Raw genomic sequence first — 17,780 nt, 5'->3', positions numbered from 1 at the left:
AGAACTCCATGTGTCCTATGGACACTTACTGTGGAAACAAAGTTTCTATGGAACAGTGGGTTCCATGCAGTGTCCAATGAGCTGAAAAAGAAGACTCTTTTTAACTAGGCTGTGACCACAGTGCACGAATCATGTTTGAGACGAATGGTCATCTATGCCATCGAGCAGCCAGCCACTTGTATATGGCAGATCTGTCCCAGGACATAAAGTATGATGCAGAAATATGTCAAACATATACATGTACTTTTATTTACAGTTGCTCACACCTGAGAGCTCTTTAAAACAGACATATTTTGTGTGTTTGGAGCAATGCATTATGCTTTCAACTGCATTCAATGTGATGTACAAAAGAAACATTCAAAGGGAACTTCGTAAAGTAGATTCTCACAGCTCTGCTTGGTTAACGCACTTGAATCATCACTGCTGACTCAATTCACACTAGTGCACTCATGATAAATGAACAAACTAACAAGGTGAATATTTAACACATGAACTATAAACATGAATCACATAGTGTCAAAAAAATGACACAAGGGTTTCTTGCCCCTCACAAGTAATACACATATATGTCGGTGAAAATGCAGGAGTAGCTTCCTGCCACAAAAGAAAAATTGATTATAAAAATGTAACAAGCAGTAAATGAGTTTTTTCTTTTTACAGACTGGTGCCTTCCGCAGCAAGGCGTCCACACTATATTTAATAGATTGCTTGTTTGTTTCTCACAAGTGCATGTTTTTTGGGGGGGTAAAAAAAAACCCACTCTTATACATTGTACACCAAGTAGACATCGTAGGTCCAGTAAAAATTCCTAAATCTGCAAACAATAGCTTATCACATGCACACACATCATAGGTAGATCCTTCGCAGGTCACTGGCACTTGTGATGGAATTGCACTGGGGACACAGCTTCTTTGCACCCTGCAATCAAAAGGTCAACATAAATAATGGGAAATTAAGAAACTGAATAGAAGGCAATCAAAGTAGAATGTCAGTGCCACTGTTAACAGGTGCAACTGTTATTGTGACAACTCCTATTTATGGCTTGATGCCAGGCAAAAAAAAAAGGGGGGGGGGTCTCTGCTACAGTCGGCTTCTGTTATGGTTCACTTCCTACACTCGACCCACTGGATAATTCAATCTATTTCAGCAGACTCGACAGGGTTGTCACCCTTTCGCAACTGGTGAAATATCGAATTATCAAGCGGCTAGAATTAAACAAGATGCTGAATAAAATGCCAAACGCACTGCTAATCCATTTGGCAGTTTTTGCGTGATTCTAATGCGCCCCCAAATCAAATGCACGCCCGCTTTGGCACGGGTGCGCATTTGACACGTGAGCAAAAAGTGGGCGTGGCATCATGTTCCTTGTCTACTACTACCTGCACGTTTAGTACTGGAGCTTGCATGATCTCGAGTTTCGGAGACTCGTCGAAGCGAGAGGCAGACGAAGCATTCTCTCCCCGATGCCAGCACTTTTTCACGATATTGTTGTCTTACTGCAGGTGACACTTTCAGCCGTGGGGTGGCGCGAACATTTGGTACAGTTCGTGCCGAATCTAAGCAAATCTATTCACAGCGGTTGCATGATCCTCGGAAAACCGACACACCACCTCACCAAAGAAAGCGAGCGTACAGGATGATCAATGTTCTCGGCCGCCATCCACGCATAACACCATATGGTCATTTTTCGTAGATTCGAGGACCCGTCACAAGAATAACTTCAGATTTACATGGCGGGCTAAAAAATATTGTGCGACTAGCGAGCTGAACCCCAGCTGCAGACACATTTACACGGACGGAAAAAGGTGGGGTGAGAGGCCGCGTGACCTTGCCATGGACCTGCAGATGTGAAAACTCTCTACCATTGGCACCAACTGTGGTCGACAGGTGTGGAGCCGATGACTGCGCGAACCAGTTACAGTGACATGTACTTTCTTCGTTTTTTTCTGTCGCGCAGATTGTCCTTAAGAGGGAGCATTACCTTGGGCCTAACTCCTATTCCGCCTATTCGAATATATGTAAAACGCAGAAATGCTTTTCTAAAATAACCACTGGGCCGATTTTAATGATATCTGTTGCATTTACGAGAGAATGTTAAATTCTAGTGACTGTTGGAAGCAGCATTTCGATTTAGGGCTTGAATTCTTTAAAAGGAAATACAAAAATTGGCAAGCTTCAAAAGATAGAAGCATGAAGTTTACAAATCCGTAGCTCTGCACCAAGAACAGATATCGCACATCTATAAACTGCATCCGTCTGAACATCCAAGGCGGAATTTGATATGTAAATTTATATCTTACGTGAATTTGTTACATAGTTTACAAGGGTTCTGCAAAAGTTGCACTCGCGTATTAGTTGTTTATTTGAGAGCCATGCCTAATGTATCAATTTTGTCCGCTTTAGATGTACTATTAGGTGCAGGTTACAGAACCTGGATATCATTTTCCATTGCTGAGTTAGAGTTGTAAAATTGAGTTTTGTTTTCCTGAAACTTGCGATTTTTTCCCACTTTTATTTAAAAATTTACGACCTAAATCAGAAATTTACAGCCGACAACTGCTAGATTTTAACTTTTCCTTTCAAATGCAAACAAACCTCATCAAATTTGGTGCACTGGCCGTCGACAAAAATGACTTTTCCTTTCCCGTGTATATAGATGGGAGCCCTCGAGCTAAAGCTTCCTCTTAATGTACTGACAATGACCCACAGAAACCACCTGCCATAAAGATGGAAAGACCCTCCTGTTTTCTGGAAGAAAACTCGAAAGCAAAACTTTCTAAGCAATAAAAGATTGCTATTAAACACAGTATGACCCACTATTAAACTGGAAAACCGCATCGGTATTTAGGAAAACTTCCCTATTTCTTAAGCTTCAGAGGGAGAAAAACACTTGTTTCTGTTCAACGGACATTTGATCGATAAAACATATTTTCTGAACCTTTGAACTACACGAACGGAGTTGCTATCAATGCTGGCGTACTAATTTGCTGTTTGCTTTAATAAGAGTAGAGCACACTGCACATCTTGATTACTAAGTACCTAAGTTACTGATAGCTAGCAACATTCTTGTTACATAACGTGAGCAACCTCCCAAGCACATGCACCATCATGTTTTTTTGCACAACACATGTAAACATAAAAGTTTGTGTTAAATTTTCTCATATTCGACTTAAGATCTACCATTTGGTATTCGCACGTCTCCAATTGAATGTGTCCGACAGAACACGCAACTATTTTTGCCTTCTTTTTACACTGCTGTATTACAATACCTGCCAGAGCTGTGCCTAAATATGTGCCCAAATTATCTTCCTCCGTTCCGCACCTACCGATGATTAAAGTGACACAGCACCCCACCATGGCAGTATTTTGGCAGCAGCTCAGCTCTCCCATTGAAGTTTCGTAACGACCATGTAATAACCATGTAATAACCATAACCATCTCAAAGGGCTTTGGTCACAGGCGGCCCATGCTTCCAGCCACAGCCAATGTAGCTGTGGCAAACGAACATTCTTCCTTTAGCTGCACCACACAAGAAGTTGCATTACAAATGCCACTGAACAGGCGTAAATCATGTCTCCCGCAATGATCATCAGTAAAGCACGCTGCTTCTAAGTCAATTTGGCTGTGTTTTCATCAGTTTCCTAATACTGTTATAGCCAGTGCACATAGACAATCACATAAGATTCAGCTAGGCAAACATCGTGCTCCGGCACAACTCCTGTATAACGCCACTTGCTTGCTGTGGACTGTGGGGTTCTCCTCCCGTGCTCTTGGGACAAAGGAACGACAACACAGTAGTGCACACAATCACAAGGGCATTTATTGCACCTTTCCTAGATCAATGCCTGCTAGCCGAGTTGCAATCCCCAAAACATGCTGATGGGCGCGCGACAAATCTAGAAAGTCCGACTCACCGCGACCGGATAGCGAGCGAATATGTTCGCCCCATGCTGGATCCCAACGCCTGGTCGTTCGCGTGTACGGTCACGCGAATGGTGGCGCGTTCGAAGGCGGCCACGCGAGACAGTCTCGCAGAAGCATGGGTCAGCGCCCGCGCGGGACGTCCGCGCCCCTCGATGATCTCCAACCAAAGAGGAAGCGCCTTGTCTCCCGGCGCCCAAGTAACCCCGCCTGTCGGCGGCGTTAGCAGCGCAACCCTCGCGCCATCACTCGTACTGCGCCTCAGCCTCAACCACTCCGACCGCCGCGGGCGCCAGGCCACGCGAGCCGTGTGGGAAAACAACATATCAGGGGACGCGTTATGCGGGAAAAACATATCGGGGGGACGCGCGAGAGTCACCCATCCCCACAAGACATACAGTCGAGTCTTGATTTATAACGGGAGTCTGTAAAGCCAGCAATTTGCTTTGTTATATCAAAATTTACGTATGCTAAAATTCAATCTTTTATCAAATGAATTTATCTCACACAGAAAGGGTTGCAAAGCTTTTCGAATTATTTGACAATTGGAAAAAGCAAATTTAAATGTGAAATAAAAATGCATAATTTTGTCATATTCATGAGTTGGCAGCAAAAGACACACTTTCATGTCGTGTTGATGTTATCTTCAGATCGGCAGTACAAAGCGAAGCCAGCCACACTTTTGCGTCTACTCTGTCCCCGCGGCTGTTAGTGTTGCTCGCAGTGGGATGTGCGCCGACCTGCCTCCTACTTCCTTATGCGCACTTATCGCGAGCTCGCTGCCCTCCCCTTTCTCCTCCTGCTTGTGTGAGAATGTGATACTCGTCAAGCCACCCTCCTTCCTGGCTCACCTTCGCATGCGTTTACTCGCACCTATGCTATACAGCAAATGGGGCACGATAAGATCTTATCGCACTTGGACTTTATACGGAACATGATGCTGCTACGCTTCAGCAGTCGCTCTTGGTGGCGCGGTGCGCGATATGAGAGGTGCATTTACAAACATCCGCATGGTAATTAAACCATTCGATCATCTGCATCTATGCACATATCTGTTTATTGTCTTGGGTACTTCATCGCGGCAGCAGCGAAATTTTATTACATTGAAATCGTGTATAAAACACTTCGTGATAATAAGGGTCAAAATACATGGTTTTCTATGGACAAGAAATTATTAAAAGTAAGATAACTTGTTATAGCGAGAAGTTTGTTGTATCGAAGTTGTTACATCAAGGCTTAACTGGATATACTTTGCATGGCGTGAACTGCGTGTGCTCGGGTTTTTAGAGAAACTTCTTTCTTGCACATCTCTTACCACAACCTTGGCTTAAAACCTCGGCCAAAAGAAATGCATGCAGCGTTCTTGCTTATTTCTCAATGAGCACAGTCCTAGGTTAGGTTAGGTTAGGTTAGGTTAGTCTTTCTGCTGCACGGCAGCAGGCTTTCCTCTGTCATGACACGAGGACAAAGATGAGGGTGTCAAGTGCAGCATTTCGAGATAAACTTTAGCAACAAATTAAAACGCTCCGTACATGTGTTGCATAGCTAGTGTGCGGTAGTTTCTACAACTCCGAAAACATGCGTGGCCCTTGGTTCTTCAACATGGAGCAGCAGGATGGCTTACCAGTGTCTTGAGCCAGCACTCTTGGCAGTGAACATGCCAGCAGACGACAGACACCACAGGCTTTTCGTAAGGGTCCTGTAAACATGTAAACGGTTTCAATGGGCATTAGCACAGCACACAGTCTTCTAGCATGCTTTGTAGGTCAATAAAGGGACACAACAGAGAACTATTGTGTGAGTTTAGACTGACTTAATGTTTTTTCTAATTATGTTATTTAAATTTTATAACACAATCTCAGCGCCAGTACGTCAGTATGATGTCACATATTTCAAAGTATTGTTCTTTTTCATACTTGGCCTGCTGCGGTGCTGTAAAGGCATTTGAACTTTGCTAAGTTCATTGTTTGACTCTTTTGGAATACAAATGTAGTCCACCTTTACCGATAAATATTTAGCTAGGTCTGAGCAGATGCCTTCAAAATCTACGACGTCATGGCAAAATAGAGTGGGAACGTCAAGGTAGTGTCACCACTGGTCTTTCATGCTAGCGTTTTTTCTGTATTACCAAGCCTATCTTCACAGTAGGAGTGTTCTTTCTTTTTTTTTTCCGGAACGGTAATTTATTAACACAGATCAAATAATTTTTCTCTTTAGTGTCCCTTTAAAGCGGCAAAAGCGCATGGATGGTTAGAGATAATAGCGTAACCATGATAGGGGGTACAGTAAAACCTCGTTAATACGTAGCTGTTTAAAAAGTAATTCCGGTTTAAACATAGTCGCTATATCCCCCACCCTGTTGCCATTGAACCTCATGTATTGGCTGACCACTTAAGCTGCAGTCATTTAAATAATGTCAAAAGGTTAGCGCGTAGCATTTTTACTACATTCTCTGGCGCACACTAGCATGGAATCGGCGAAATGTCGCACGAGCAGACCATAGATAGTGAAACAGCGCCGCACGGACCTTTCCCAGACTGCAATTGCCACCGACAGTGACATCAAAACATAGTAGCCCTGGCGTGTTTGCTACTCCTATAGCTTCTAGCACTTCCACGCCGTCGTCATGGGTGATGTGGGTGATGGCCCTTCGATATCCGATGCGGCTAGTGCATTGGCCACCATGAGGGCGTTTGCGTGGATGAGCCGAGCATCCGCGAAAGGAGGCAGTTTTTCCTAAGATTTAAGCGTTTTTGTATGCGGTTACTTCTGCGGATTATACTCATGGATATGTTTTTTCTTCCGGGCTGTAGTAATTGGGGGTGCAGGTTATACGTGGTGGCGGGTTGTACGTGAGAAAGTACGGCATGTGTATTTTAAACAGAACAAAATTAAACTTCTGATGCATGTACTATTCAGAAAAGCCACAGAATATATAGGTGTGGCCCTTTTCGAAATGCTTGTTTTTAGATAGAAGTCTAGTACTCAACTAAAGCTTCCATTTTAATTTCACCCAGCTAAACCGACGCAGCCAGGTCATGATCGTAGTTCACAGCCAAAGCAGAGAAGTGGAACATCTTGATGAGCTAGTTGGTTAATTTCAACGACTGTTATTTATTGCACAAGCCGCAAATAAGGACAGCACATAAGCATGAATAAGAAGAAAGTTCAAGCACAGATGCTTTTTTCGTGTTCCTCATGTGTTGTACTTTCACCAGCTTGTCAAATTTGTGAACAATCGTCAAAGCAGACAAATCCACGCCAGTTCCTTTGCAGCATTCAGCATTGCAGTATATTGAAGTTGGCATGCCTATTAATGGCGCTACATCTTGCCATGCTCTGACTGCAAACCAAGTCGGTATAGTCCATAATTCAGTGCCACGCATGTCAGCCGTAACAGCTGCGAAAGAAATTGCACATGAAATGCAAGAAGCCTCCTCCTTTAAAGAAAAAAAAACGGCGAAAAGTGTGCGAGTGGTGCTCCACAGACGACACTGACCAAAAAAGAGAAACACCTTCAAAACAGGAATGGACAAAGAGTGCTCACAGATTCTTCATGATATTACGTATGTTTTCACCAGGTCACGAATGTGTTCGCAGCAGCTAACGTAGAGCAAATAACAAAAAAAGGCAAAGCCTTCTCTGCGAATGAAACCAACTGTATTCCGTTAGCAACACCCCGAAGAAGGCTCCAGTATTTTTATGCAATTTAGTACTCATTAACTAGCAAACTTGATTAACTTTATGGCCAGAGTGTCAACACAAGGTTTCTATAGCATACCTGTGCATGTGCTTTGAGCAGATGATCCAATTATTTTTGCAACAAAAGAAAAATTCGACATGACTGACTGCACGCAAAATAATATTTGATTGCTTTGAAATTAAGAGCACTCGCTAGAAAATGCGCAGAAGACCATCCTACCACTTCGACTTTCTTTCAATGCATTCGGAGCACCTTAGGATAGAATTCTCTAACTTCGACACATTTATTGACAGTCCATTGTAACTTGTGACTGAAGGGGGTTTAAAGTGAAAATGACTACCTACTTCGGGTAAGCAGAGGGTGTACAAAGAAGGCAGGTCCCCGAATAACCCACGGAGGTGGCAGTTTAAGGGCTAAGCCCCTCGCAACTGGACCCGACTTGGCTGCACCACTCACCATACAAATGAGGCACTTGGTCACAGCTCGGTTCTGTTCCTCCAGCTGCCGCAGCCGTTCCCGCAGCGAGTTCACTACTTGAGACATCGCCCCCTTGGGCAGGTCCAGGTCAGTTCCTTTAGCCTGCTCGACGCTGTGCCCAAACGCAAAACCCGCTTTTAGTACGTTGAGCTTAGCATGGACAAATACGCATGCTGGACGCTGTTTGCACAAACCAAACATGGGGCAAGAGATATTTCTTTCTTAAAGGGACACTAAAGTGAAAAATGATCTCTTCTGCATCAGTAAATTACCATTCTACAACACCAAGAACACCACTCTTACAACGATAAGACGTTTGGTAAGCCAGAACAAGCGCAAGAATGAAATACGGGTGGCGACGCCTACTTAAGTTCCCGCACCTGGGGGCTCTGACGTCTTGGATTTTGATGGCATCTTCTAGGACCTACTAATTATATATATAGCGGTACAGATTGACTACATTGTGTTCTAAAGGAACCAAATATTGAACATGGAAAGTTTTGGGAACCTTTATTCAGCCAACGTGGCCCAAATGCGAAAATATACTTTGGAATCCCTGAAGTCACGCTGACATACCAGCACTGGGGTTTCGGCGCAAAATTCAATACTGATACTTGGACCTTCATTTTCTCATCTAATAATCAAACTATTCCTTTGAAATGACTGCCTGCAAGGTTCACAAACAATGCTTCATTAGTCTAAACTGATTTATTGTTTCGCTTTAGTGTCCCTTTAAGCTATTTTTCTGAGACAAAATATTGACGCAACCATCTCTCGCAGTGCCTTGAGTAACCGCACATGATCCCAAAATGAGCAGAGTTGTGCATTGGTGTACCACGCGCCGCTCATGCTTCCATTCAGCAAGTGCTATCAAGTGTTTCAAAAAGCAGCCACGCACTGCAGAGAAGCTGCCACTAAGCAACAGCTAAACAATTATGATGCTGACAATCGCTGGCAGCATAGCCACCTTGCCTGTGTGAGTGATACGTGTTGCAGATTCGTAATCTAGCATTCTGCCTATCTCGGCTTTGTCTTCTGAAGTTACCTATGCCTCTGACAATCATGTCCTTATCCCTTCCTTGCTTCTTTTTTTATAAGAACATTGGTGCCACCTCCTGGCCACGCCTTCAACCCCTCAATGCCCAGACTTCTGCTGCCAAAATTGGTCCGTTTTTATCTTTTTGCTTGTTCAGTGACAAATAAGCTCCACCTGCAAACAAGCACGTTTGATTGTCCAAGACAGAATGGTTTGGACGTGCACATACGCAGCTGGTGTTCAGCCCTGCCTGGATCCTATAAGCCCAAGTGACTTCCTCTCACAACCATGGTTAATATAGCACGGAAGCTCCAGTGTGACCAATAACTCTGCTCTCTTTCACTGCATTTAGAATAACTCTAATGGTACCCAGCGTCTGGCAGCGTGTTTACAGAGCCAGATGGCAGTTAAAAATTCATTCCTTCCCACAGAGGCAAGAATGGAAGTGTACCCGAAGCTTTTATTCCTGAGCAGAGTCCGATAAAATGTTATTTTATTTATTATGGTACCAATATTCCTCATACCAATACTCCTCACTACAATTTATTCATGAATTGCAGAATACCACGTTTGCAGTGAGATCATTACAGCGGTTGAGATGTGTTTATATCTACAACAGTTCTGTAGAACAATACTGCTGCAGTGCATGGTGACATGCAAAGCAACACGGCAATATTTTGTAGTGAAAATGAAAATGCTGTCTTTAAAGACACAGCATTACTGAAATGCAGCTATACAGAACCACTGAATTAAAGTATGAAGCAGGAAAAAGAAAAGAACAAGGTTACAATACATTTCCATCCTTCCATACATGAGATTCAATTTTCATACACTGAATTATGTTCAATAATCACAACCTCTTCAGAAGGCAAGTTCCACAGGAAAGTCATACATGCAAAACAAAAAGGAAAAAAAAAAAGAAAAAAAATATATATTGTATAGTAAATTGGTTCCAGATATAATTTCATAAGCTCTCAAGCCATGGTCTCGTCGTTGAGGGATGTAGTGTGTTTGTAACGCATATTTTACTCTGTGAATGCCTGTGCACTCGTAGCAGATGTGAAATAACTTTTGATGAAGGCAGTGTCCTTGGTGGCCCAGAAAAGGTAGCTGCAAATTTGCCTTCATTGCTGAGATGCTGTTGAGGCAAAGATTATCACTGATGATAAATACTGCAGTAAGATTTTGCATACTTTCAAGAGAATTGACTAATTATAATTCCAAAGCAGCCAAGCTTATCTGAGAATGGACCTTATACCATGTTGCGTAGAGAAGGTTTCTTAGGCTAGAGTTAGCAGCACTGTACACTTTTCCTATTCACTTTATTCTAATGCACCCTTGACTGTCGTACCCAATTTCTCGTGGCCAGAAAATGAATACATTGCCCTCGATTGTAACACACTCACTAATTTTTATACAACAAAAAAATGAAAAAAAAAAAATGCAACACTCTTCACTGTTCTCTCAACAGATTTTCACAGCAAGAGATGGAAATAGTAGTTTGTGCGCACTTAGAGAAATTTTAAAACTGTGAGGCTTCTGGAGGTGTGATTTGGATGCCAGCTAAAGGTGGTGTCCAATGATGACAAACTTTCGCCATTCAAAGGAGCTCCCGACGGCCGCAGCATGGCAAAGTATGTCTTTTGAGATTGGAAAATGAGATTCAAGAGTGAGGCGGCAGGTTGCCAACACCACCCATTCCAGTTTGGCTTTTGCACTTGATTCTAACATGCATGCCGTATCTTCGTGGACCCCTCCCCTCCCCCCCCCCCCCCCAGCAAAAAAAGTATGCAGGAACTCCACTGGAGTTGTATAAGTGTGCGAAGCGCACCCCCAAATTACAGCTGGCCCAACCCCAAATTTCAGTTAGTTAAGCCACCATCCAAATTTCAAGTTGGCCCAGCCCTAAATTTCAGTTAGTTCACCCCTACTATAGGCTTCCTCGTGCATTTTTCTCATTTTAAGTGCGAACTAATTACTATTTCCATCTCTTACCATACAAATCTGTTGAGAGAACTATAGACTTAACCATGCAATGCGTTGACTGAAGCACTTAGGGGCATATTAGTAATCAACGGTGATGATGAATAACTCTTCCAAACTATTACACAGACTGTGAAGTCACTGCAGCTACAACCAGGTGGCCGAATGAACTTACTTCCCAAGTGACTAAAGGCACGAGAAGACCCGTTAATTAACAACAAAAGACCAGATCCCCATTAAATTGCAGACACACACAACAAGAAAGTTAAGGTTTCATTAATAAGTAATGCACCACTTACACATCTGACGTAGGCTTCTCCACCACTAGTCAGCCATGAAAAGAAAAAGAAAAAAAACAAGATTGTTACAAGATTGTGAATGGTAGACTTGCGACAAAACAGGGTCAGTAGTAAAAAAGAAGAGCTTTTTCATCTGAACAATTAGCCACGACTCTGTCTTCACTTGCAAAATATGAATTAATGAAACTGAAGGCTGGTCAAGTTGGTGTGCGTTCATCTTCACCCTTTAGGTGCCGTGCCCAGGTACAGTTGTCCAGCTGTTGATCCACACCCCTAGCCATGCCCGAGATAATTCGTGAATGTGAAACATGTGTAAATGGGTTGCGCCATCTATACTCAGAAATTGGCTACCCTAAAATTTTATGGCAAGTTTTGTTTTTATAGGACAGAAGACGCAACAGAGCTCATCAACTATTACGGACAGCTTATCAACTGTCAGTGTTGCTCGAGACTCTTGTTTTTCGACATGACATACATGGCAACAAAATTGTTTGTAACAGTGCAGATATTCAAAACAATTTTATGAGCTCCTATTCCGAGGACTTTGACGCTGATTACAAGGCGTCCTCAAGGGCCAACGAGAACAATAAAAAGGCAATGTTGCCCAGGGAATGCTAATTATTCCAATTAAATTCATTAATTAATTACATTGCAGAAGTTAACTTTTGTTAGAATTTCCAGATGAATGATAACCAAGGGAGACAGACACACGGTGACTAGAGAACTGTGTTCTCAAACTGCCACTGTTGCAGTTGATGCACGTTTTCAGCTTTGTCTCGAAGGTATATGCAGATACTAACGGGCCCATGACATTGTTGTTATAACTTGATTTTGATAATGTCCATGCCTGCGTGCTTCAAAGAGTCCACAGTGTGTAAACAGACTGCTTATTTGCTCCTAATGATCCATTTGTGCTTTTAAAAAGCGTGCTTCCTAACGTAAACTGCAATGACTGAAACTTGCTGACAGAGACACAAGGACGAGAACATCGTTTTCCATTAACGATGAAAAAAGAAAGTTGTTCATTATGCGAGAACTATACAGGAAATATTCGGTATTGAATTCACTGCTCCTTCTGGCCCTATAGGATTCACTTTCAACCGAGTCAAAGAAATTACTATTTGTGCACGGCTTGACATTGTACACTCCCTGTTGTATGCAGTGGAACATTATTTGACTCGTAATGCTCATGGCATTATAATCGGGATCGGTTTCTTGCTGTCCTCAGAGTGCGTTTCTGTGCACCATTCACAGACCATTCACACCATTCATAAACGATCTCGATTATGGAGAAATTGAGGGCATCGGGGTTAGGCAGCAAGACCTGCCAAAAGTCTTATCTGTTGGCCTTACACAAAAGCCGCGCTGATGCTCCAAAGGGCGACATGGAATCACAGCAAATCAGGTCTCAAACAATACTGGCCTAACTTGAAAGCGTTCGCGATCGGTTACGGGGGGAAAAAAAAAAAGGAAAATGTTGCAAGATCGCGGCCCCTTCGAAGCTTGCTTCACCTTACGCATCCGGATTGTGCGGCGAAGCGACATCAACGCTGCTCGTTTACGGATAAATGAATAGAAAAAAAGGAAATAAAGGAATTAGATTGACGCGTAGCTCTAACACAATAAAATAATAATGATAATAATAATAATAATATCACAACCCCTGTAAACAATACCTATTTAAACTACATTTAAATGCGATAAACCGCTTTGCAATATATGCCAATAATTTGTGCATATGACTTTAGATAAACTCCTGTAAACAATACAATTACATGTGGACTAACCTGTGGACTAATAAATCCCTTTTCTCCGCTTCAGAAGGTCTGACACTTGCAGTTTACAGAAGCGAGATCGCTTTTTATGCTGCAATGGTCAGAGTTGTAAACTCTATGCTTTATCTTTTCTTCGTTTTCTAGTTTACAAACGTTCAACATTTGGAGAAAAAGAAAAGTACTGAAGCGAAATTCTGCTTGCTATAAGATTAAGGCTTTTGCTTCCGCTGCAAAATGCGACAACATTCATTCAAATGGCATCAACGGTTCTCTGTACAAGCATTTCTATGTTTCACAAGCGATCGAATGGGGGAGCCGAAGTTGGTCACAAGGTAAACTTCATCTAAATACTCCCCTTTACCGCAGCACCCAGAAAACAACCTTTCGACGACAGGTCATTTATTCATCATCATCATCATTTATTATCTGTCACCGACAATGTGCTTACCGGGGGCTTCCGGCCTTTCAACCGACGAGTTGTCGCCTTCGTCCCGCCGCGGCGAGGCATTCGACCGGATGATGGCATCAGCAGCGCTGGAAGCGGAGATAAATGATTAAATAAGGAAAGGCACCCAATTTACGAGGGAACAAAATAAGTCGCAGTTCCGGTGTACGGTCGGGCTCGCTGCACTGGCGTTGCGTGGAACGCGGCCACGTGGTTCGCGCTGCGTGATCGAAGCAGCACCAGTCCGGTTGAAGGACTGTTCGGTCATTGATGTTTTCACAAGCCGAACTATCAGCTAACTCCCAACTTAGAGAAGATATCCTCATAAACGATGGTGTCCAACAAGGAAGGGCGTATCAAAAACGTCGCAAAGCAACGTCGCATCGGTAAACAAGAGGCCCGATCACAACGAACCATGGAGGCGCCGCCCGAGTCGAAATACATGTACGAGTGACCTACCGTGATGGCGTCGTGGATTTGGCGTTGCGCTGCTAAGCCCGAGGGTGCGGGATCAACATTACGGCCGCGGCGGCGGCATTGCGATGGGGGCGAAATGCACAAAAACGCCCGAGTCCTACTCAAGGTGGCCAAAATTAATCTGGAGGCCTCCACTACGACGTGCCTGATAATCATACCCTGGTTTTGGCACGTAAAACAAAAGTTAGCTTTTTTTTTTTATACGTGTCCCCGAAAATGTGCCGCGTACTAAAGGTGGCGTTGTCTGCAATATCAATACCTCATGTTTTTATTGCGATAGCGATTATGTGGACATTCCAGGCGCATTTTGGCTGCCGACGTCGCCATGATGTTCCGTATAAAGTCCAAGGGGGGCGATAACGCCGAGCGCCGTATGTGCGAGTGAAAGCTTGCGACGATCGCGGCTCAATCTCGTGCGCGCAAAAGAGTCAAGCGGGGAGAAAGCGCGCCGTCTTCCGTCGCGCGGGAGGCACCGGCGGGGGGGGGGGCGTCCTACTTCGGCGGCTGCTCCGTACGGCGCGGCGCGCAGGCGTCCAAATCTGGAAAGCATTTATGCGATGTGGACAAAGTGCGCCGAATGCTGGTAGCTTCGTATGCGCTGCGCTTTCGACGCTTAGTTCGCGTTGAAATGAGACCCAGCGCGAAGGTCAATTCGCTCGCTGCTTCTGCCGCATTTCTTCCCTCTAGCGTGTTGGCAGCGAGTTTCCGCGGTCATCGAGTGAGAAGTGTTCATGTTTACCTGTGCGCGTGTGACAATGTGCGTGTTAATATAGTTAGTAAGCGAATGTTTACAACTTGATACAGCCGATAAATCTATTATCTTTACTTCGTATCGGTGTCTACTAATTTGCTATCGCATCGCAGTCGATGCTCCGCCTTTCGGGCGAAACTGCGTTTTTATCTCGCTCTCCCTGCTGGCAGACGGAACATAACAGAAACACATGACCTCCATTCGGGCTCGTTTGGGAACCAAATGCGGTTAAAACGTGTTCAGAAAAGTTATCGAACAAGACAACAAAAGCTAAGGCACGAACTGAACAAAGAATAACATGATTTTCGGTAGGGGATGAAAGAAAGGGGGGGGGGTAAAGAGATCGTAACAAGTACCGGGCAGCAGGTCGGGACACTTAAGTCGACAACTCTCGAAAACATCATTCTCGGTGGGTGCGGCCACTCACACATGTGCACGCGACACAGAAGCACAGACCAACATAAATACTCCTGGCAGCGGCGCGCACAACTCGCCTAACGCAAGAGAGAGAGACAGAGTAAAGAAATTAAAAAAAAAAAAAGGATTGCCCCACGCCGAAGCTAAGGCCACACTCCGGTAGCCGGGACACCGACACAGGAAGTCCTCGCCCGGCAGCACCGTTGACCAGCCACTTCTGGAAGCGGGAAGCGGTGTCGGCCGTATGTCTTCAAGGTGACACTCGAAGTGGACAAGGAAGGCGCTGGTGACAGTCCCGCCCCCTCTCATCGAAAACAAACGACTTCCACTATGGCGTAGAACGCTCCGCTCTCAGCCTCGATCGAAATGTAATGGCGATCGACGACGGCCAAAGGGAGCGCCCACGTTTTGCGAGTTGACGCCATATATTACGATGTGCATATGGACGGCTCATTCATTGACACGCACTCGTTCGTCGAGAGAGGTGCACCCTTAGCATTAAAAGCACACGCCGGTTCACAGTCGCCAGCACCCCGTCCCATGTAGTATCTAGCGATGCGCACGTTTGGATTCGCGTCCGTCTTGGAACTATACACCCGAAGTTTCACACCCTCCGGGGCCTATCTTTTCGCCGGTTTTTGAGACCGGTTTCAATATGCGCTCGACTGCTGCGAGCGTGCGCGAGCCATTCGCTTGTCAGCCAACCGATAACGAAAGCCGGATGCATGTTTCGGAGAAGGCCTAGCCCACTGTGCGTTACTCATCCTTCCGTTAAGATTATTATGTTGCGGTCGACGTCGCGCTGAGCGCGATCTGCGGCGGACAGCACTCTAAAGACACCCCACACCCTTTCGGTCGTAAGTTTGATCCCACAGCGATCATCGTCACCTGTGTTGCTTGCGTTTCCCCCCTTGTCCTTTTTTTTTTTTTTGAAACTCTGCGCTCGCTACTTTCCTGTCGAGAATGCTATGTCAAGCTGATAATGCGCTTGCCGTTCGAAACCTGGAAGTGCCTGGCATGCAGCGTCGAAGACAGGAAAGGCGCGCAATATAGATGACTACTGTTGTGGGTAAAGCATAGGTCCCAAAGCGTGTAAACTGCTTTTATGGTGCAATGAAGGGGGCGCCCTTCTCCTTGCTCTCTGTTCCGATTGGCTGATGCGCCCCACAGTTTTTGCGACACTGCACGGTGTCCGTGAAAATGGAGTTACATGAAATTCTAGACGCCCTCCTAGGTTCTCTTTCTTTTTCTTTCTCGCTCAAGCGGAATTAACAGAGATTTAAAGCGACGCAATCTAGCGGGTGAAAAAAAGGAAAAAGTGGTCGAGGAACAATAAATCACAGGTGCGTTGGCGGTTTCGAGAACCGAATTGTAAGCGTTTTGTTTTCTCGTGTATAAAACACATCAAGAAAAAAAAATAAGGTAAGAAAACTCTGAACCGTTTGTCGCATCGATAAATCGAAGAAAATGTTCGCGACAAATGAGAGAAGAAAAAAAAAAGAAAAAGAAGAAAGTGAGAGGCATAAGGCACCGCGCACACCGCGCCTTCTCCCTTTCTCCCTCCCCTCGGATTAAGGAGCTTGTCTTTACATAAAAGCGCCCTTACCCCCCCCCCCCCCCTTTTCTTTTTCTTTCGAAAAAAAAAAAAAAAAACCGAGCATCGAGGGGAGAGGTCTCGCAGGCTGTCGTCCACGGCTGTCCTCCAGGCGTCGTCACCACTACATTGCACTGCCGCTTGCTTGCGTACACAAAGGCAAGATGACGCAAACACACGCACAGCGAACGGTTCTGTGCGTGCGTGGGGCGGCGTGTTCGAGAGTGCCACAGTAGAGACAGATTCGGCAAACATTTGCCCAGGCTGCGAGGGGGTGTGGGAGGGCAGGCGGAAGGGCGCTACGGTCGGTCGCCCGCGGCGCCGTTATAAAGTGGCTTCCTTCCTTCCGGGTGGCGCTCGAAGAGGGACGCTGCGCTAACCGGGCTTACACCACACTGGGCTACGCCACGCCAGACTCCAGAGTAGAGCTCTTGGCCTCTGCATTTTTTCGTTCATTCGTCTTTGCCCACACTTCTTAAGAGAGAGAGAGAGAGAGAGAGAGGGACGGCGTGCGCGTTTCGCTGACGTTTGCAAGTGCCGATTTACTTGGGTGCGCGGGCAAGGCGCCAACACCTCGTGGGCATTCGAGCACCAATTACTGCTGCATACCTGCCAACCTTAAAAATGCGGAAAGTACCACAATCAAGGCAAGAAAAAAAAAGGGGGGGGGGATTAAGAAAGGAAGCTTAAATACTGAAAGCTGTTTGGTCATAATTCAACATGCTGACTGTTTATTAAACATTCGTTAACTTTGCTCTGTGGTGACCCTGGGAACAAGCACACTGCTCATAGTAGCAGCAAGGATGATCTGTGCCACCGACAAACAGAAATGTCTATGAAGTTCATTCATGCGATATTCACGTAACGGCGGCAGAAACTTTCTTTGCCCCACCCGAAAAATC

The 17,780-nt window shown here is 44.9% G+C and overlaps 1 protein-coding gene across 3 annotated transcripts in view; it reads right to left on the bottom strand.

Moving 5' to 3' along the window:
* Nucleotides 1-226: 226 nt before the first annotated feature.
* LOC126517782 (E3 ubiquitin-protein ligase Rnf220-like) overlaps nt 227-17,780 on the bottom strand; it is a 65,985-nt gene continuing 48,431 nt past the window's right edge. For all 3 annotated transcript variants that reach the window (XM_050167574.3, XM_050167575.3, XM_055064271.2), the window contains 5 exons: nt 13,643-13,728; nt 11,420-11,444; nt 8,081-8,213; nt 5,546-5,620; nt 227-918 (listed from right to left, as the gene is read on the bottom strand). In XM_050167574.3, the coding sequence (XP_050023531.2) occupies nt 847-918; nt 5,546-5,620; nt 8,081-8,213; nt 11,420-11,444; nt 13,643-13,728 (391 nt within the window). In that variant the 3' untranslated portion in view covers nt 227-846. The remainder of the gene's footprint in view (nt 919-5,545; nt 5,621-8,080; nt 8,214-11,419; nt 11,445-13,642; nt 13,729-17,780) is intronic.

The sequence above is a fragment of the Dermacentor andersoni genome, chromosome 11 (genome assembly GCF_023375885.2).
Source record: "Dermacentor andersoni chromosome 11, qqDerAnde1_hic_scaffold, whole genome shotgun sequence".
NCBI classification, from domain to species: Eukaryota; Metazoa; Arthropoda; class Arachnida; order Ixodida; family Ixodidae; genus Dermacentor; species Dermacentor andersoni.
This window is presented reverse-complemented; position numbering and strand designations above follow the sequence as displayed.